The following is a 20,401-nucleotide window of genomic DNA, read 5'->3' as shown; positions in this document are numbered from 1 at the left end:
GCCAAAGACTTTGTATGCATGCACGTTCTTCATATCAAATTACACATCCCCGCCCATCACTCTAATATTCTCAAAACTTCACATTTGTGTATATCCACTCTATGCTCCTTGCACCCAACTCCCAATCTTCGAGCTTACAAAGGGTATCTAAGCTTGAACTGGAACGGCACTTTGTTGGGCCAACATGTACTTGTAAGCACCGAAAGCTGCAAGTCCACCAATGAGAATGATAGCGTAGAGACCGACACCCATACCGGCTTCGCCTTGGGTGGAAGATGTATAAGCGGTTGCTGCTTGAGCTTTGGGGGCTGGGTCGCCTGGCTAGAGGGATGTCAGTTTCTGTGATATACCGAGCCGAGGGCTCATGTGATTGAGGGGACTCGGAATTGAAAATCGGGGGGTTATCTGAGAAAGTGAGGGGATATGAGAGTAAGATAATGGCGGAGGCGGAGAAAAGTGGGAGGAAAAGGTGATAGAAATGGGAGGAAACAGGGAAAACATACCATGCGCTTCAAGGTACCAACAAGTAAACCATCAAGGATTTCTCTTGCCTCGTCACTGTGTCCAACATCCTCGAATGCTTCAGTTGCATCTTGTCCGCCAACGTCAAGGAGGACTTCTTCTCCACCACTATAGGAACATGCGAGTTAGCAATCTGGCCTGATGTAATATAGAACTGAGTTTTGCAAAGACAATGGGATAACCAAAGACTGGAAGACCGCAGGCGGATGCGGAGCCAGAGGTGGATGAACTGATTTCGAAAACATAAAATGAGATAACCAGATGTAAACCATAATACCCAACAATATAGCATTCGGTCTCCGATACAGTTCTCCAGTCTCAATTCATCTGCAATGAAGCATAGCATCCCACTGAAATTCCCTCTCCATCCTCTCATATCCGAATCCTCCTGCCCCTCTTCATCCCACCTTCTGCGGAGGATAATTCTCAACAAGACAAATAGTAAACTTACGGATGTTCATCAACAAAAGCCGAAGTGTCGTAAACTTTATCATGGATAACCATAAACAAATCCTTCTTAGTCTTATGTTCTGCTGCCTCAGCATATGTGTATTCCTTTGATTCCGACATCTTTTTCTGTTGTGTGTAAAGTATGAAATCCTTCTATATTGCTTCCTTTTCTGTGTCCTCGAAAGTGTTGTCGTGTTCGTAAATCGTTCCTGATTCAATTCCCTCGTCTGCGAGTAATTCCTGGTAGACTTTTTGTATAAAAAAGGACAAATAAATCTTTTCCGAAATCCGAAGCACAAGAAAATAGGTTAAGGGTAGTACGATGAAATATTGGCAGTTCGCAATTCACAAAAAGTGAGACAACAACTAATTCCATAAATCACAGCACAGGCTCCATTTACTATCTGGACTAATAACTTTAAAGCTCGGAGACCGATTTGACTCTACGCCAACAACCGCTAATCAATATTCGGTTAAGAATTGCTCAGCACGTATTTGCTTATCGCTAATTGGTTGATTAAAAGGTACTCCGCGGGATGAGGGGTGCTTTGAGTTGATTACGACTTTGTCAGCCGTTACGGTGCGAGAGAACGGTAGATGAAGGATCGAAGTAGACATGATTGGTGATTACCAGGTAAGTGAGAATGAGAGTGACACGATGGAAGGGGTGAGATTTGTGAGATTTGGGGCAGTGGATTATTCTGGAAAGTATATTTGGAAAGGAAGAGGACAACTCCCGAGTTTCCGTGGAGATCCTTGGGCACAGAGTGGATGAGTGTAAACTTGATATTTAATTCTTTCCCTTGTCGCCCGAGTAACATCTATGGACGGTTTTCTTGATATCCGATCCGCGAATCCTCATGTTGAAGGTTTGTGAAAAGAAGAGAAGAGAAGAGAGGAGAAGAGAAGAGTGGGCGATGAACACGTAAAGTATCGAAAAGACCTCGAGAGACCATGGTCCCAAATTCCACTCCACATGACCGTAATCCACTCTACAATTTCATATCCCAATTCAGAAAACTTTCCATTCAACTTGTCATCGCATTCTCCTTTGCTAACAATCAGATCATATCAATCTCCACCTCGCCTGCCTTATTATCTCCTCCCAACTCATATCTCACATCTATCTTCTAGAACTTCCACCCCCAATATCCTGTCCTAATCTATAACCTGCAATCTTATCCCATTCAATCTTTTGTCTGGTAATGGGCAATTGTCTTCTTAATCCTTTGAATGCTCCTTCGCTCAAATTATTGAATCCTTTGTTGATCTCTTCCTGATATTTCTTTTCAGCGCCGGCAATTTCTCGTACAATGCTGCTAGCCGACGATAATGCTGTTGCTGAGATAGGCTTGGTAGTAAGAAGTCGAACATTTCCATCTTCGTAGTAGTGAACATCGACCTTGATGCTGCCAGTGAGAGAGGAGTTTAAGGTTTCATATATATACAACGAGCGCCAGCGACCGTTCCTACCCGATGTTAAATACCAATATGTTTATAAGAATGACGTATCTAGAGACTCACCAGAAGTTGTTTGGGCTGTATTTATTAGCAACAACAAGTATTGCGATCTTCGAATCGTTTTCAATGGGAAAAGCGCCGTATGATGCATTTGGAAAATGCTCTGCTACATGCGGACCCAAGCTCTTGAGGATCGACTTACTACCTTGTGTCAGAACATAAACTGTGTACCGCTAGGGGTACTTACACAAGATCTGCTTGACTGCCCTCTAGGACATAACTTTGCACCGCACTCGCTTTCTTTATTCCATTATCGGTCTGTATCTCGCACACGAAGGAGTCGATAGAACACATACCTGCGTAGTGTGATCGAAAACAAAACTAGATGAACTCTCGACATCGTAGTATCTTCCATCCCCCAGAGAATTATAGGAACTGATTATAACCTTCATGAAACCGTCAGTCCTCCTTCACGGTGCTCTGATTTGATCTGCCATCGAGAAACTAACATTTTGACTGCTTCCGGGAAGTTTGACTGTAGCAAATTGTTCCTCGTTATATCTCTCGAATGCAGGACCGAGTTCCGAGACAAGATTCGGTGTGTCGATGGTCAAAGCCTTGATATCTGTAGATGTCCCGTACTTAGTTTACTGATGGGCAATGTGCGAAGAAGAAAGGTATGCGTGAAAGTTCGTACCAGCTATGACATCTGCGAGCTTTCCAAGAATGTTAGTTGTTGAAGAGCTTGGGTTCGTACAAAGGATAGATCATACCTCTCCTGGTGGAGCTCCTTCCACAAAGGCAGAGATGGTTTCTATTTGTGAGGACATTCTCAAAGAATCTGATGGATGAAAATAACGATTAACGCCAAGTATCTCAAGTAGATATAAATCCGTATCAAATAATCGTCCTTGCTGGCTCGAATGGATGCGCTGGGGTTTTGAAACATAAAGTTGAATCAATTGGGCAAGCACGCGAGGCTGAAGCTCAACCCCTCAAGCCCCTCAATTCGTGGCGGTGTGTTGGCTCGTGCAACAAGGGAACAACTTCACATTTTCTTCTGGTTCTTTCATTTCTATACCTCGCTCTGCCTTCATTCCAATCATGTTGACAAGTGTTTCTTCTAATGGCCAGGATGAAGGAATCTTCATCAATGGGGAAGAATTACCGAGTTCGTGTTGCACTCTCTTCTCTTGAGAGCATTCAATTCCTAATAATCACCAATGGAAGTTTGCACCAACATCGATATATTGATGACGTTACTAGGTATCACGTTACTAGGTGTCTTCATCAAATCTGCGAAGGCCGCTGAGACGAGTCTTCAGTAGTCCAAAGCTTCAAAATTCTCTTAAAGTCATCTACGAACCTAGTTTTTGTTTCTAGATTCATCAGCTTGTACAAGCTGGGTATGGCTACTGGATAAAGTTTACTCTTAATCACCATGCGCTGAATTTAGATATGGCCACATTTCTGTTTTATCCCTCCCAATTTTGTTCTACTACATACTGTCGCGTAATCGAGTTGTAATATACCAATCCCAAGACGATACTGTTGCAGATCCTGATTTTTCTTTTTAAAAAAAAAAAGTAAGCTTGTGCTGGCAAGAATTATTCTTCGCTCAGTGTCGCTAAAAGTTACAACTTTATCTCCATGGATATCTTTTCTCCAAAATATCCGTTACTAGACGTAACGAATGCATACTTTAGAGGGCTGAAGAATGTTTAATACTGAGTTTGTTCCAGTCGATCACAATCCGTGAAGAACTTGCCGCCCCCTCTCAAATATGAATATTTGTGATAAATGTTTTCATATGCATACTTGCTGTTCTGGCTACTGACAGCACCAACGTCACTTGCCTTTGAGACTGTAACTGAAAAAATGATAATTTCAAGTCACAAGAATTTGTCGAGCAGCAATGAAGGTGCTTATATAGTGCCGCTCCCACTCATATAATATACGTATGATCATATGAAAATGAGACCTGACATCAGGATCGTCTACCCCGGCAAAGAGTATCGAGAGCGAGATGTTGTTTCTTCCGAGTTTCAACCAGGTAAGTGAAGAGAAATCACTGCATCACAGAGGTTTCCATTGATTCAATCGATGTCAATGAAGGTTTTGCAGTCCCATCATCTGCCCCACGCATAAAGCTCAAAAATCTTCCGGGCTGGAGAAGTACAAAACCTTTCACGAATTCCGGTTCGAAATTGAAACAATCATAGTTAGAAACAGTGTTAAGATAAGTCCTTACTTCTAGTCATGAGATTATTAAGTCTACATCACATCCAGTAGCTGTGAATCGTGCATCATCTCCAAAGCTTTCGGTCATCGATTATCAAAAATGGCAACTTATGTACCGTTGTTGGGTATCGACTTGGTTGGTAAGTGTAAAGTACTTTAGCCTATTATGGTTGTATTCGTTCTTGATCATTATTATCTATGGGGAGCTAGTACTAAATATAGGGAAGCGCTAGCGCCACGCTAGCTAATACAGTGCCCTCTCTGATCACATGATCGATATCCCGACAACCGTATATAGGCATTGATATACTAGGTAGTTCATGATTCCAACGGAGACATTGCGTTATTTTGGTGACCTGTGGGTCATTCGAATGTAGTGTCATCTTGGTGCAGATCAATTGTTTAACTGATTTGGCTTGTGTCAACTGTCAAGTAGCTTAGCAAGACCCGCTTTTATTTAGCCAAACGAACTAGGTATATGATGCGTTGTGATTCTCCTCAAGCATTCATTGTATTCTAACTCTTCTGCTTTTCACTCAATTCCATTGTATACACACCTTCAATTTACCAATCCAAGGGAATTCATCTGCATTTGAGCAGCAGATTTGGCAGCCGTAGCCCACTACGCGATCTTGTCGACTAGCAACTTAACGTCCTTTTAAGACTCTCCTAAATCCAACTACTTGAACAATCAACTGCATGAGCTTTAGAAACTAGTCCACAGATTACAATTGATTACTAGAATCATGGCGGCGGTAACTACAGCGGCTCCTCAGGAAATCTGCACGGTCTGTGGCGATGTCTCCAGCAATGCCATTCAAGTCCCATGCGGTCACTACTATTGTCTCACTTGTCTCGGACAATTCTTCGAATTGGCATTAACGGATCAATCAATTTTCCCTCCACGGTGCTGCAACAGAGCGATCCCTATTGTCAGTGTCAGCTCCTCTCTCAAACCTATCGTTGTGCAAACATTCGAGAAAAAGAAGATCGAGTTCGAAACGCGGTATAAGGTCTATTGCTCGTCCAAGCGTTGTTCAACTTTTATTCCTCCCTCAAATGTCGTCAAGGATATAGGTACATGTCCCAAGTGCAATGTCAAAACACATACGTTGTGTAAGTCGAAGGTACATGCTGGGAAATGTCGGAAGGATGAGTCAATAGAAGAGATTCTTGATCTTGCGAGAGAAAACTATTGGCAAAGATGTTACAGGTGCTGGGCCTTGGTAGATTTAACTGATGGCTGTTCTTTCATGACGTATGTCCCCATTCCTGGCTTTGTGTATTATAATCAATCACTAATACTGCAGAAATTAGGTGCCGCTGTGGAGCTTATTTTTGCTACTACTGTGGAAAGAGATTGAGATTATGGAGCAGACATTCTTGTGATCACAGTAAACGTCAGCTCCTCGCTCATCCTGAGAAGAGGTCTAGGTCATGGTCGCGTTTATTTACACGGATTTTCCGTTCAAGTGAATCTTGAACTTGGGATATGGGATCTTAGTCGGGGGGTTGGGGTTATATCTACGAATATCGCGCATACGATGTCCCATCATGCATGCATGCAATACTAGATGTTCGACTCAATGTATGGGGATATGGCACAGCTTCATTGGAAGGTCAATAATTTTTAATACTAGCTCTTCTATCTCATGATGGGGCTACTAATGACATGAAATTTGATGCTTGGATTTGGGAGCGGGCGCATGTGCATACATCTATCATTTGCATCACTAAAAGGGATTATGGAGTCGGTGGAAATTTGGGCGGATGTACGTAATTAGTTGAGAGATTCGCTGATCAAAATCAAATCACGGTTCAGATCGGTTCATTTAATCTCGTGATAGGCTACTGAATACGTGAAGATATAACCAAAGATCATCTTTTTTGTGACATGACGTTGAAACCCATCAATTTTGAGCTAGCAATAATTTTGGTTTTGCATCATAGTCACCGCTGGAACTATTCTCTGTGCATAATTCTGTCCATAGCACGACGCTGAATAGGGTAAGGGAATTCAATTGTGACTTCCTCTCCCAATCAATAAGAAATAGCACAACTGCAATTATTATATACTAATCCACATATCCGCTACGCCGTTTTTCTGATCGATAACATCCCTTCGTTCCCCGGAAATGAAATTCCTATCGCAAACCAAAAGAACCACCTCACATCCACCCAGCCAACAGACCGTGTGGCAGTGAATCTACCCCTAATAATACTTACTACCTAGCCTCTCCCTAATTGCCCATTCCGCCGCCTCCAATCGCTTGATTGATTCGTCAAATTTCCCTAACAATGACTCCAGACGTCTTTTACCAAATGCACACTTTTTCTTCGTGTCCCCCTTCTTCAAAGTTTCAATCGCATGCCAGAACACCTTATAGATTCCATCCGCTTGCCCCAAGAGACTGATCGCCTTTTTAGCTACCTCCTCGAGCTCATACACTGGTGCGGTTTTAAATCTTTTAGGCGCCGAATCCTTCGCCGGCCAACTATCCTTCACTTCTTTGACTAATCCCGGCAGTCCGCCGGTCCTATCTCCCCGGCAGGAGGTAAGTTTATATCTCAGCTCCGGTATTCTTTTGTTTCGCCAGACGTCAATGTAGTTTTCCATTTCAATCGTAACATTCATCCAATTGCTTTCCGTAAAATGCACTCTTGATTCCCAGGGATCGCGCAACAAAATTCTTTTCGCCCATTGTTTCCCAAATCCAATCAACCAATCTCTATTTGCTCCCCCCAATCTCTCATATTCCGCCTGAAATATCGCACGCGAAGCTTGCAGCTCTTCCTTGACGCTCGTTACCGCTTTGTCCCTACTATTCTCAAATGACTTCCAATGGTAATCTATCCCATTTAATTCAGACAACAAGTTGCTCACCGCTCGCGTATGAAGTCTTGAATTGCGACTTGACTCCGCATATAAATCATGATATGCTCTTAAATCAGCGCCCGCACCTCGAAACTCAACGGGGATACTTTCGAACAAATATCCATTGTCAATCGTTTCTGAGAATAGGCCAGCGACACCAATCGTATTGGATAGGAGATTGAAATTTCTTTGCTCATTTTCTATGTTGGAAGATGTTACCAGAATGAAAAGAAGCGTATACGCAATTAATACATAACCGAGTTGATCACCATCGGTTTGATACCATAGTTTGACCTTAATCCAAAACTCCAGAACCAAAGCCCCAGTCTCCGAAGCCCAGAAATCTTCGAGCCAAGAATTGGAAGAACTTCGAGAGACTGGGAAATCAAAGGGCTTTCGCTTGATTCGCTCAGAGGCTTCCTTATAGGGTGATGTTGGGGCAGATGCTGTTTTTCTCAATGCGGCAGCTTTATTGGCTATATAGGAGGCTTTCCGGGCCGAGTAGTCAAGGAAATCGCGATCGAGACCAGATGCTGATGCTTGAGCTGCCATGCTGAATGCTTTGCTTGGCAAGTGAGGAGTGTGCTCAAATATCTGCGGATTCCTGAGATATTACGCTTCTTTGTGGGTATGTCGCTTGATCGGACGATTTTGCAGGCTTCAGTGTCGTGGAACTGATTTATGATGCTAGATCAATTGGTGCAATTTGATTGATATTACTCAGACCATTTGAGATCTGAAGCAGTTCGAGTATTGAATCTTCAAGTAGGTAGAAGGTATTCCACTTGATATAAATGGATTAAGATTGAGAATGCGCTAAGCAACTGTCATAAATGAAAGGAAACGACAAAGGCAAAACAAAGAATTTCACTCTATGATCTGCTTCCAGATCACATTTTCAAGGCCTTTCAAAGAATTTTAACTACGAAGAACAAAGAAAACATTGACAGGTAGGTAACCAGAGTGAAATGGAATCATCATCATAGCGGGTGAGCTTTAGCTGTACTGATTGAGTGGCATACTAGCTATTGTTAGCTCGATTGGGGGTGTAGAGGGTATTCAAAATTTGAAATGGCCAGCAAACGGGCCATTAGATGGAAGAATAGCTCGCATGTCGAACGTAGGTACCCTAACGTCGTGAAAGTTCTGAATATCTCAATTTGATTTGGGAATTGAACTTTGTTAAATTAAGTTCAGGTGTCGAAAATACATCACATCTCCAACTCAAAGTACTTCTAATAAGTATTTTGCAGCAATTTTCAATTTCCCAACACAAATTTTGACACTCGAATACTTGAAAATTCGTTTTGTTCGCCTCATTTCCATTCATCGTTTGAAGAAAAGGATACGTCAAATATCTAATGCCCAGACATTCCATCGATACCACTTGGAATCAAAGGCTAGGATTTCTACTTAAAACCAAATTAATGATATTGCCAGACTCGTAGCAAATATAACATACATACACCCGTAAAGAAAATGGAATGTCCTCCTCTTCTACAACAACTGTATCAAACCAGTCGTTTAGACTCAACATGGATGTGAAAATTAAAAGAATTTTGCTAATCGCTCACGATAGCCAAGGCGACTGAGTCGCTCGCTGTGAATTAAGTATCTACACGCCAGAATAATCCAAATTGATCAAACAGCCGAACAACCCGTTCCAGATGGTTTATGGCATCTTGAAAATCGAGAAATGCATTTCCCTCAACTAACAACCAACGGAGAGCGCTCATCTCCAGTTCCCCCCTCCCCGATAAAGTAACTAAAAGTCTGGTCTAATGTCCTCCTTATCCGTCTCATCTCCATCTTCTTCAAACTTTTCATCCTCTTTCTCATTATGAACTTCGCTATTCTCATCATGAACCTCGTCTTCTCCAGGTTTAGTTGGCGACGTAAAATTTGAGGTATAAATTGGCTTTAAGACAAAATCAAGACCACTTATAACTCGCTTGAACCTCTTTTTGCTATTCTGCTTGGGATCTCCATCCTCAATCTGTTGGTCATCAACTGATGGAGTGACTTGCTTGCCATTTTTATCAAACAGATATGACGGGACTGTTGGAGATTCTGATCCCTGGAGGCCATCTAGTGGAAAATTATTAGAATTGACGTTCATAATATTATACAGATTCAGAGCTAATCATCGTGTGTTGCATTAATATCACGAGATGCATCTTACCTAATGAATTCGTAGGCCCGTCACCCATGTGCCAAGCATAGCGGATTATGTGCTTTTTCTCAACATGCCTTTTCCACTTGTCTTCGTTTTCAAACTCTCGTGGTTTCCTAATTGCCGGTTCTGATGCCAAAGAATGTCCACTTTCAGTATTTCCTGCAGCAGTGGTGCACCCCTTCCATAAGCATCGAAACTTGTCGTTCTCCCTCTTACCGTGAACTTTAAAGAGGTGCATCTTCAACGTAGCCAAGTTGTGTAATTCAGCAGGACAATTATCCCACTCACAGTCATAAACAAGGAAGTTTGGATTCGGGGGTTCAAGATCTACTTCAGGGGAAGGTTGCTTTGGTGGGCGACCTCGTTTCTTTGGTGGATTGTCATCTGATTGGGGATTTTGATTTTTGAGGGATTTGAGCTTTTGGTCTTTTGCCGTGAATGAGTCCGAGTCATTGCTGCCGATTAATGCCGTGTGATCTTTAGGTGGTCTGCCTCGTCGTTTTGGTATAGTCGACTTTTGAGGTTTTTGATATGAAGGGTCGGAAAGATTCTTGGGTGGACGTCCCCGCCGAGGTGCGGTTGGGGATCTGATCACCACCTGGGCCAAATTTCCAGCAATAGCTTGTGACGGTAAATTTCCTGCTAGCTGTTCAGAATTTGTCCGAGTGGAATGGTCCATATTTGGTGGCCCTGGAGTAAATGGCCGATATTCTGATGGGCTCTGATTTTGGAGATGCCCCGGGTGTTGTGGCGCAGGGCTTCTGTTATCGTTGATCATGTAATATGGGACTTGATTTTGATTGTAGGGGTAGTTATGAAAATAAGGAGGCGGTGGTGGTGGTTGATTTTGATACGCTTGCACGTGTTGTCGGTTCTGCTCGAATTGCTGCTGCCGGAGATTTCGCTGTTGAGGGTTTTGCACGTGCATTTGTGGTTGGGTTTGATGATAATGGCGCTGCTCTGAATCTTCTCCAGCCATCCAATATTGATAAGGGGCTCTATTTAAGGATGAACCATTTGTCGGTAGCATTGTTGTCGATTTCTGAAATTTTCTGGTCGTATTTATATTGCTAGGAGTGAATCTTGAAGTGTTGCTTGTGCGACCAGTGCTTACGTAATCACACAACCACCGAAAAGAATGAAGGACAAAATGGGTTGTTGTGAAAAGACACAACTATCTTGTCCTAGACACTGGCAGATTCAAAGTTTTGGATCGTTCTTTCTGCTGATATGGCAGATAAACAAATCTTTCCTTGTCCTTGATCGGATTTTGTTGCTCTTGAGTTATCTTTCTCTAACCCCCTGATGCTTCTGGTTTGGAAGAAGCAATTAAGACTCAAAGCTGCAAAAACTAGATTCTCGAGATGCTTCTCACGCAAAGCTGATATCTGAAAATCTCAGTGTTCGTTTTCTTAGTGGAATATATACAATTTGCTCATTGGGGCGTGAGAATACACGCATGGTTTTAGAGCTCTTATGTCTGGCAGTGGGGATTTGAAGAGTAATTGCGAAACGCACACAGACCAAACATTCTTTGAATCTAATATCTGAAGATCTAGAGTAATCACAGATACACATCAATAGGTGCCTACACAGTAGCTAATTACTATCATTATTCTATTACAAAAATCTCCTAATTGAAAGAGCCGGAGTTTTCAGCACCCAAGCGTGCCCTCGAATTTGAAGGCGAGTAATACTTGAAGCAGATGATGTTCTGGCTTGCGACGGTCCGCCACTTGTCAATATTCAGGCAGTCCATGACCCTCTGGACTGACTTTTTACATTGCCAGGGTCCTCATCATCATTGTTAGAGACTTCTGGATCAATCTCAACAACTTCAGCCTTCCTAGCTCTGGGTTTTGCCACCTTTCTAGGAGGCATTCAAATGTTCCTTCTGGACAAGTCTTCGATGATAGATACTAGAAATTGTTAGTATAAGTTCATTTTTTGATTTCGTCTGATAGTTTTGACCAAACTTACATGTGGTGGGGTATTCCGACGAACGCAAGCCAGTCTCCGCTGAGTTGGGTGGATCTAAAGACAGAAGCTTTCCTTCAATGACCCCCTTGTATATATTGGTGATTCGGGCACACTTTACTACTCAATTAGTTTTGATTTATATGTTCGATTAGAAAACTCACTCTTGGCTTTGATACCTTGACAGGAACCTCAACTAGCATCCCTAGCAGCACCAATGTACAAATTAACCGCAAGAATTGATTTAATCTGAATCATACAAAGAAGAAGAGAAAGTCGAGAAGAAAGGCTCTGCCAAGAATTGAAGATATACTATCAGATATCGCATGTGAACAGATAACCAACTGGAAATCTTCATTCTTTTGGATATCCGATAGAACTTCTTCAATTCTTGGCATAGCCTTTCTCCCCAGCTTTCTCTTCTTCTTAGTATGGTTCAGATCAAGACAGGTTGCCAAGCTCAGATGTCAACGACCGATAGCGGCGGATCTTGATTCAAATCAAGAGATGTCTGCATTGTTCCGTGTCAATGACCAATATCTTCCGAAAATGTATAACGCTTCAGAGTATTGCCCATACCTCAAAGCCAGCTGTTAAAGGGTACCATATTGGTAGGTAGATTGAGTAATGGGAGGATAAGCCGACAGATAGGCCAAGTTCTCAGCTCTTGAACTGGTTACTAATCCTGCAGACTATGTCAGCTACCACGAACAACCAATACGAGAGAAAGAATAAATACCTCAGAAGAGCTTGTTGATGGTGCTGATGCACGATACTCGACGGCCGCAGCTCTTGTTGAAGGTGGTGCGAAGGTGAGGGGCCGAGACCCCTACAGCCTTCAGCAACGCACCTGGCACCGTCTTGGGATATGTTATCCTTTTGACTCGTTCGGCACCTCACGAGAAATCAAAGTCCTCTTGTAATCGAAGAAGGCTTTGACTTTTGTTTGTGTTGATATAGTTGATCTGCGATGCGACATGTTAGCATTGTTGTAACCTTAAACGTCTATTGCATAAGGAGTCGGTCTTTGATCATTACTTCTCTTGAAAGGGATTGAGCCTTATCAATATGGAAGAAAATCAATGGACCAGAGATGAGAAGACAACAACGATCAAGGATTTGGACAGTTGAAGAGGTAAGTTGTTCATAGAGTAGTTCTCTTTCATCCATATCATCGGTGTGCTGTTGTGGATGGTTGGTTGCATTTTGATATGCAACTTGTAAGGCACTCAATCTATGAAAGTTGTTGCGACATTCCTAGAGACTTTCGAGGAGATAGTAAGAGATTATCAACTTACCAGAACAAAATTGACACCTTGCAGGATAAATGCAGTTGTTAATGTGCAACGAAAAAAGTTGAAGTTGGAAGAATAAGTTTTGGTAGCAACAAGCAACTGGAACTTGCAAGAAGTTATATTCGAGGAAAATATCAAGATTGTGTGAGAAAAATCCAAGAGGGCAGACAAAGACTCGGCTATTCTGCCCAAAGAAATCTTTTTAACTGTTTATGGTCAATGAAAGTCGGGCAGCTCGGCCCGACTTTGTGCAATATTGGTATTAAAGTGAAGGTTCAAGTTTGCTAGACCTCTTGTCTTCACTTCATCAAACATTGATCTCTTACTGGATCAAACGAATCTGGAATAAACTACACTATTTTTAACACTCAATCCCGTGAACCATCCGTGTATGTGTTTATTTAGGTCCTTTCTTTTGCAAACAATACTACATTGCTTAGGTATCTGTCTATATTATACATTCAAAGGCTCTCAAATTTCGAATATGGTGATTTTTATTTTATCTTGAACTTTTTGACCAGTTAAATAATGATCCAGAATACTTCGCGTTTTCAAGAGGCCTTGAAAGAATCCAGCTAAACATCAATGCTACTCCGAGCCATGGGTAATGGGGGCACTCATGGAACATCAAGAGTTACAGGCTCTTTCATTCCAATGAACAGTCCAGAGCTTACTATTTTCAAAATGGAAAAGTAAATATCTACTGTGGGTTTTGATCTCTTGATTCTACATCTTTAATGTGCCTAAAGTTTTGTGCCTTGCAAATAAAAGAAGGTCCCAAATTTCTCTACGAGACTTGTTGAAGCATTATATATATATGAGTCTCCAGTTGGAGAAAAGAGCTGCTACGAGCCGGTTGTGAAGTTTTTCATCTCCGCCTGCAACAAACATTCAAAAAGTTTCAAATACCAAACTCGAGTTACTCGAGAGGACGATCCCACAAAGATGATTGTAGCATACGTATATTGATTGTCTCTTCCAAAGAGCACAATTCGCTGAGTGATTGTTTCTGGAAGAAGCTCGCAACCATTTGTCTTGATTATTTGACTGTTCATGAGAGGGAACTCTACAGAACTTTTCAATTCCATGGGAGAACCCTTAAGCTCGTCAGACCACTGCGTTCTCTCCTATATGGCTATGATTCTGAGAGTTGACCGGAATTATTTCGCAACATGTGAAGCTTCTATGAAGGTGGAGTTATGAATCTGGACAAGTCAAGACTCGGAATGTCTCTGCAGTGGATCCCTGGAGAAGATGGGGACATTGGGGTAGAATCTAGAATCGCTGAATAAGGCTTGCCGTCTTCTTCTTCCAAGAACTCCTCGGCCCATCATTGTACTTCAGATATGACATTGCAAGCATCCATGGAGAGGTATGTTACCAAAGGAGGAGATTCGCATTGAGATGATCTGAATTTCGAGATAAAGTACGCTAGCCGGAGTGGCTTTGTGACCTCACCAAAGTCATTTAGACTATAGTAGCCAGAGATGATAGATACCAGTGATTTTGGAAGAAGAAGAAAATTCCAGGGTGGTGAGCTTATCCTTTAAAAGTGGTAGGTAATTGGGTTACAAAGCCAAAATATTGCCATATAGCCAGTCTTTTCCTTAGTACCATGGCTTTAGAGAACTTCAAAGCTACTTTATTTGAGTATATCTTCTCCCCTGATATAAAGAGTACTTGATACACCTTTGCGGTTCTCATCAAGCGTGATGTTCGATGCAATCCACCAATTAGCATATCTAGAGGTCTCAACCTTAACCTTGGCCTATTGTGCTATGCCCATTCCATAGTACACTGCTTTTAATAATGCGGTGCGGAGATTGTACTAACATTCAAATCTCGTCATATCACACTTGCTCTATAGTAAGAACATTTCTTTAAGCTCTGAAAGAGGCTGATAAAATCTCCATCTCCGCATCTTACGCCACATGTTGCAACCCTTAGAGCAGGAGACACCGGAAACACTTATTTAATAGTTTGAGGGACTACATATTACCTTAGCACTTGAGCTGTCAAGTCTGCCAAATGGCAAAGTGCTACGTGATTAGGAACCCATCACGATGTCACAAAAAAATACAACAAACTGTCGTTGCAAGAATATCCACTTGAGTTTGATGGAATTTTTCGACTATTTAGCCGCTTAACTTTATTGGCATATGCATCGTCTATTATGCGGAATCATTGTGTTCTTCTATGCGCAGATCCCACATAAGTCAATTCTCTCTTTTGGATGGATCTCTCGTTTTTGAACAGTCAGTATGTATTAGATTGCTCTCAAGGGAGGACTTCTGCACTTCAATCAATCTTTCTCTCTGAGTAGCATCGAAATCTCGAAAATAACAGATTGAGGGTTTGCTTTTAATTGGAAGCATCTTTCCGGATGTGTTTTCGCCATTGGGCCATGTTTCTAACTGGACAAATTGTTGTTGTGGACGAATTGCAACGAGATGTACTTTGGTCCTACAAGTAGGCAAGGAGTACATCTGACTCTGCCCCCTTGAACCACATTTTGTTTCGCGAGCTTTCATCGTTTAGCTTCACTGTATCGCCTCGTTGATGAAAGGTATGTGATCAGAATCCCACAATGCATGTAGCAAAATTAGTCGAATAATTGAATATTTCAATCAAATTGTTTGTACATGATGATATACAATTTCCATTGCGAAAGATGGGAAATCCCCTATTCGTAGGGGGAAAAACGGACCTAAATTGACCACTAGCGAAATCCTTCAATAGACCAATTGTTCAAGTTCAATCGAGAGAATTAGGAATTCAAATAATGTTATAGCTAGACAATATCTAAGGATTTGTTTTAATGCTATTCATTCTTACCAAGTTATTTGTAATTGGTTTATTATTGACGTTATACTCGTAGAATTTGTTAGAGTAATCTACGTATGTTGGCCTCCTTTTTCTCCTACGTATATACCCCTCAACCCCCACCTCTAAGCTAGTCCAACAGCGTCCTAGGCAAAAATCGTGCATTCCTTCGGCCAACCACCAAGCATGGATTGGGCTGTCTTTCAACCGTCTCAGCCCCTAAAATAAACCCGAGAAATAAACCCGAGAAATCAGACCACCTTCAAACAGCTCACTTAAAACGTCGTATCACATCAAATAATCACCCACGTACTCTGTATTACTTTGTAGATGAAATGAAAGACTCCCTGGGGAAAGAATATAACAGGATGATTGTGGCGTCACAATATCTATCGCGACCGGCCTAATTACAGAGATTCCAAGACGAAAGACCCTCGTGGACGATGGCGTGGAATCATCAGAAATCTTACTTTCGATAATCCTGTTCCCGGAGACCGTAGGTACCGTGTAGCTCTCGGATCAAAGGTAAATTCTACTAGGTAATTACCTACGATAGGTTCGTAGGGCGAGAGACATTCATTTACTCGTCACCAAATCAATACCTAGATCCATGGATAGCTACTAGGTATGTAACCCCGCATCCTGATTGATGTGACACGCGTAGCTGGAAGCTAGAGAATAACCTTACGTGGTGGATTGTCCAAACACCTTTCCCCGCATTCATGCGGAGACGACCTCAAACCTTGTTCTGACCGAGAACGGAAAGCTTCCATAGCATACCTACATAGCATACCTACATAGCATATTCCAAAATCACGGTATTGGTAGCTCCCATACGACACGTTTGGCAGGGATTTCTATGATCAATGACATAGGTTAGTGGCTCATCCACAAAGTGACACAAAGTGAATTGAGTAGCAAAACCACGCCATTTCTGATCCTCCCGAGCAAATTCTTGTATATTTCCCCTCTCTGGCGGGAGGAGGGGCAATGCACAATGCGTCTATTCTGTGGATAACGATACCTAGGTAGGTAGTCCTTAGCCCCTCGCCGGTGTTTTTCCACACGTCCGCCGCCATGAATCCCGGCCTCTAGGGTATCGCCGTTTCCAACAAGAACAGGTACCTCGATGATCTGGCCAATTAGCAGGTGGGTTACACCTAGGTATGCTGATTAGTTCCTTCCATGAATCCGAGCTGTAAACTCAATTTTAGAATGATCCAATAGCATGAAGTGAACGAACAAAGAAACGCAAGCTTCCAAATGCGCGACTGTAGATCAGGACTAGACATCCGAGACATTATACCTTCGTAGGAGTGGGGTTATCTTTGTTGGAGGGGCTAGAGCTTGGATAACTACCATCGTATGATTGTTTGCATTACTATATATTCACTGATTCCCAAGCATCTAAAAGAAGATTCTTTATTTGGTATTCAATTATTGCCATACCATCAGTATATCATTCAACAATTACACCTACATATCTTACCTATCCAGAACAATCTCAACAAACTCTCAGTAAAAACACCTACATCATCCCAAATATCAAAAATGGAGAATCTTCCCAAGGAACAATGGGCGCAAGTAGTCGAAGAAACTGGCAAACGTATGTTTATTCCTTCCTTTATCATCACTGTCTCACCCCCCTTATCCGCATTCCTCTTTTCCGACCTCAAAACTAACCTACAACTCTAGCCGTCGTCTACAAGAAAATCCCCGTCCAGAAGCCCGGTCCTGACGAAGTCCTCGTAAACATAAAATTTTCCGGTGTCTGTCACACTGATTTACACGCTGTAAATGGTGATTGGCCATTAGACAGAAAGCTTCCACTCGTGGGAGGACATGAGGGAGCTGGTATTGTCGTTGCCGTTGGTAGTCTTGTTGAGGATGTGAAGATTGGTGATCATGCCGGTGTTAAGGTAAGCTGCGTCCATCCTTCTGTTCCCATGGAAAATTTGGGAAATTGGAAGTCAAGTGTTGATTGAAGCATAGTGGTTAAATGGAAGTTGCCTCGCCTGTGATTTCTGTCAACAATCTGACGAACCACTCTGCGCCAAAGCCCTCCTCTCAGGATACACAGTCGATGGAACATTTCAAGAATATTGCATTGCAAAAGCCGCACACATTGCGCGCATTCCAAAGGAATGCGACCTCGAAGCCATTGCTCCCGTTCTTTGCGCTGGTATAACCGTTTACAAGGGTCTTAAAGAATCTGGAGTTCGCCCAGGTCAAACTGTAGCTATTGTTGGTGCTGGAGGTGGTTTAGGCTCGCTTGCATGTCAGTATGCTAAAGCTATGGGATTAGATATTATTGCAATTGACGGAGGTGCTGAAAAGAAGAAAATGACACAAGAGCTGGGAGCGCAGCATTATGTTGACTTCATGTCAAGCAGCAATTTGGTCAACGATGTCAAGGCTTGCACACGCGATGGATTGGGACCTCATGCTGTGATTTTGGTTGCGGTCAATGAGAAGCCATTCCAGCAAGCTGCGGAGTATGTTCGACCCCGCGGTACTGTCGTTGCTATCGGTCTCCCAGCTGGTGCTTATCTTCGTGCGCCTGTTTTCGAGTCAGTTGTCAAGATGATTACCATCAAGGGATCGTACGTTGGCAACCGTCAAGATTCTGCTGAGGCTATTGAGTTCTTCAGACGTGGTCTTATTAAGGCTCCATATAAGACATGCGGTTTGAGCGAGTTGCAGAAAGTCTACGACTTGATGCACGAGGGTAAAATTGCTGGAAGATATGTAGTTGATACCAGCAAATAATTGGGTTGATTTTCTTGGGAAATGGAACGGAAAGGTTAACGGCGTAAAGCTAGGGATCAATAGGCTTTGTGAGTGGATTCGCAGGATCTTTACTTAAGTATTAAGTTACCAATTTGGTGTTTTAGCGTGCATTGTAGCAATGAGAACGAAGAAATGAAATTTCAAGCTCTGCAATGGAAGCGTGTGAGACTGTAGTCCTATGGTGACACACGAGTGTTGTGATATTGAATTAGAATTGCTCTGATCACTAGAAGAAAAGATACTGATAATCTGGCCAGCGTGAACCTAACATATTAGATACATTGGAACTCAATCCGATCCAGAGAAGAATCATTATTGTCTTTTCACGCCGCTACATGTGTTCAAAATCATACTTTCCATATCCATGGACTCGGGTGAATGAATTTGCTCTCTTGTTGCATGTCTCAGTCCTACCAACGCTGGTAGGACTGATGCAGCCACGGGATGGAAAGATGATTGTCGTCTTTTGTTGCACTTCTCAGTCCACCAGATGTAACACAGGACAGGTCTCTGTGATTCGGATCATCTCAGTGACACGTATACTAATAACCTAGTGTCTCTTTGCACCACCAGTGCTAAATACTGGCCGTACGCCACGCTATATGCCCCCGAATTGTGTAATATGTTAGCACATGTTGTTGCACAACTGACTTCAAGAACCACAGGTAATACAATAAATATACTTTGTGCTCGCCGTAGACAGTTGGCATTGGTTCGGGAAACGTTTGAGGTAAGCACCCCTTAGCGGCTCTTGAGTCTGATGGATAAATCATTATTCTTCTGTTACAGAATCAAAAGAAAGAACCACAAGCAACATAATTGTTCCGAACATAGCAGGTGGTACTGAAATCTACTAATATGATTCTGGAAGTATGTAAGTGTATCACTGCATGCCTCGATTGCTAGCCCTTGGCCAGTTAGGCGTATACCATGGTCTGCTGCGTGTTTTGTTGCGCATCTCAGTCAAAACAACACATGTAACACAAGTTTCTTGAGCATAAGGCCCATGAATACACATCTAGGACTGGTACAGACAAGAGTGTCGTGCGGCACCAATCGAGATGAGAGTGAAGTCGTGCAGATTTCTGAGGAAGATTTGCGTTTTGTTGCATATCTCGTCCAAATCAACGCAGGTAACACAAGTGCCAGCACCTACTGCTCATATAGCATCTGTTCGAATGATACAGCCCTGTATATGAGCTCACAGAGCATTAGGGTAGGTGTGTTGGAAAAGCACATAGCAAATCCTTGCTGAAATCAGCGTACAGAGCTGACGATTTCTTTGTAGCCCGTTCGTAGATAAGTCATATATCTCGGCTACTAAGGGGACAAGAATGTATGTACTAGTAAAGGAGGAAGTGTTACGATCATTACATATCCCATCTAGATGAAAATGTCAGTGACGCATATGCTTAGGCCCAGTACACCCCCATATTATATAGCATTGGTTTAGGAGAGCAGGTCATGCGTGTCAAACTGTGACAAACATGATCATTCATGCGTATATGAATATCGTGAAAGAATGCACAAGGTGTATAGATAGATTTAAAAACATAGAGTAGTCTTGGGGGTTGTGGTCAAAGTGGGGTGAATGATGGGGCAATGATATATCATATCAAGGGTTCGTGAGATCGTGAACCTCAATACCACACGGGCGAGAATCGGAGAAAACTAATTGGGATAAGGTTTCAAACTTAAGACAGCAAAAACTTCTTGGGTGATATGATACCCGCAGGAAAGAAAAAAGGAAGCGGACCTTCCGCACTTAAGGAAGGTGATTCGTCAAATATT

At 42.4% G+C, this 20,401-nt stretch overlaps 8 protein-coding genes across 8 annotated transcripts; 2 read left to right on the top strand and 6 right to left on the bottom strand.

Moving 5' to 3' along the window:
* Positions 1-147: 147 nt before the first annotated feature.
* Positions 148-1,092, bottom strand: EAE98_011872 (uncharacterized protein; the record flags this gene model as incomplete). Its single annotated transcript, XM_038959495.1, has 3 exons — positions 148-321; positions 504-630; positions 974-1,092. 3 exons carry the CDS (start codon positions 1,090-1,092, stop codon positions 148-150), a joined length of 420 nt encoding a protein of 139 aa, XP_038804148.1.
* A 569-nt stretch (positions 1,093-1,661) lies between these two features.
* Positions 1,662-3,263, bottom strand: EAE98_011871 (uncharacterized protein; the record flags this gene model as incomplete). Its single annotated transcript, XM_038959494.1, has 7 exons — positions 1,662-2,441; positions 2,497-2,634; positions 2,681-2,733; positions 2,790-2,879; positions 2,943-3,058; positions 3,131-3,149; positions 3,207-3,263. 7 exons carry the CDS (start codon positions 3,261-3,263, stop codon positions 2,096-2,098), a joined length of 819 nt encoding a protein of 272 aa, XP_038804147.1. The 3' UTR covers positions 1,662-2,095.
* A 2,157-nt stretch (positions 3,264-5,420) lies between these two features.
* On the top strand, positions 5,421-5,991 carry EAE98_011870 (uncharacterized protein; the record flags this gene model as incomplete). The annotated part of the gene is made up of 2 exons (XM_038959493.1): positions 5,421-5,932; positions 5,985-5,991. 2 exons carry the CDS (start codon positions 5,421-5,423, stop codon positions 5,989-5,991), a joined length of 519 nt encoding a protein of 172 aa, XP_038804146.1.
* Positions 5,992-6,886: 895 nt separating this feature from the next.
* Positions 6,887-8,101, bottom strand: EAE98_011869 (uncharacterized protein; the record flags this gene model as incomplete). The annotated part of the gene is made up of 1 exon (XM_038959492.1): positions 6,887-8,101. One exon carries the CDS (start codon positions 8,099-8,101, stop codon positions 6,887-6,889), a length of 1,215 nt encoding a protein of 404 aa, XP_038804145.1.
* A 1,213-nt stretch (positions 8,102-9,314) lies between these two features.
* On the bottom strand, positions 9,315-10,755 carry EAE98_011868 (uncharacterized protein; the record flags this gene model as incomplete). Its single annotated transcript, XM_038959491.1, has 2 exons — positions 9,315-9,637; positions 9,732-10,755. The coding sequence occupies 2 exons, from the start codon at positions 10,753-10,755 to the stop codon at positions 9,315-9,317; spliced, it is 1,347 nt and encodes a 448-aa protein (XP_038804144.1).
* A 583-nt stretch (positions 10,756-11,338) lies between these two features.
* Positions 11,339-12,046, bottom strand: EAE98_011867 (uncharacterized protein). Its single transcript, XM_038959490.1, has 3 exons — positions 11,867-12,046; positions 11,706-11,817; positions 11,339-11,644 (listed from the first exon to the last, which is right to left on the bottom strand). The coding sequence occupies exons 1-3, from the start codon at positions 11,903-11,905 to the stop codon at positions 11,607-11,609; spliced, it is 189 nt and encodes a 62-aa protein (XP_038804143.1). The 5' UTR covers positions 11,906-12,046; the 3' UTR covers positions 11,339-11,606.
* Positions 12,047-12,295: 249 nt separating this feature from the next.
* EAE98_011866 (uncharacterized protein) lies at positions 12,296-12,681 on the bottom strand (the record flags this gene model as incomplete). Its single annotated transcript, XM_038959489.1, has 3 exons — positions 12,296-12,394; positions 12,442-12,531; positions 12,598-12,681. The coding sequence occupies 3 exons, from the start codon at positions 12,679-12,681 to the stop codon at positions 12,296-12,298; spliced, it is 273 nt and encodes a 90-aa protein (XP_038804142.1).
* Positions 12,682-17,371: 4,690 nt separating this feature from the next.
* EAE98_011865 (uncharacterized protein) lies at positions 17,372-18,589 on the top strand (the record flags this gene model as incomplete). Its single annotated transcript, XM_038959488.1, has 3 exons — positions 17,372-17,426; positions 17,516-17,739; positions 17,813-18,589. The coding sequence occupies 3 exons, from the start codon at positions 17,372-17,374 to the stop codon at positions 18,587-18,589; spliced, it is 1,056 nt and encodes a 351-aa protein (XP_038804141.1).
* Between the last annotated feature and the right edge of the window lie 1,812 nt (positions 18,590-20,401).

The sequence above is a fragment of the Botrytis deweyae genome, assembly GCF_014898535.1.
Source record: "Botrytis deweyae strain B1 chromosome Unknown BDEW_054, whole genome shotgun sequence".
Taxonomy (NCBI): domain Eukaryota; kingdom Fungi; phylum Ascomycota; class Leotiomycetes; order Helotiales; family Sclerotiniaceae; genus Botrytis; species Botrytis deweyae.
The sequence above is the reverse complement of the archived record's forward strand: the minus strand, read 5'-3'. Positions and strand labels throughout refer to the sequence as shown.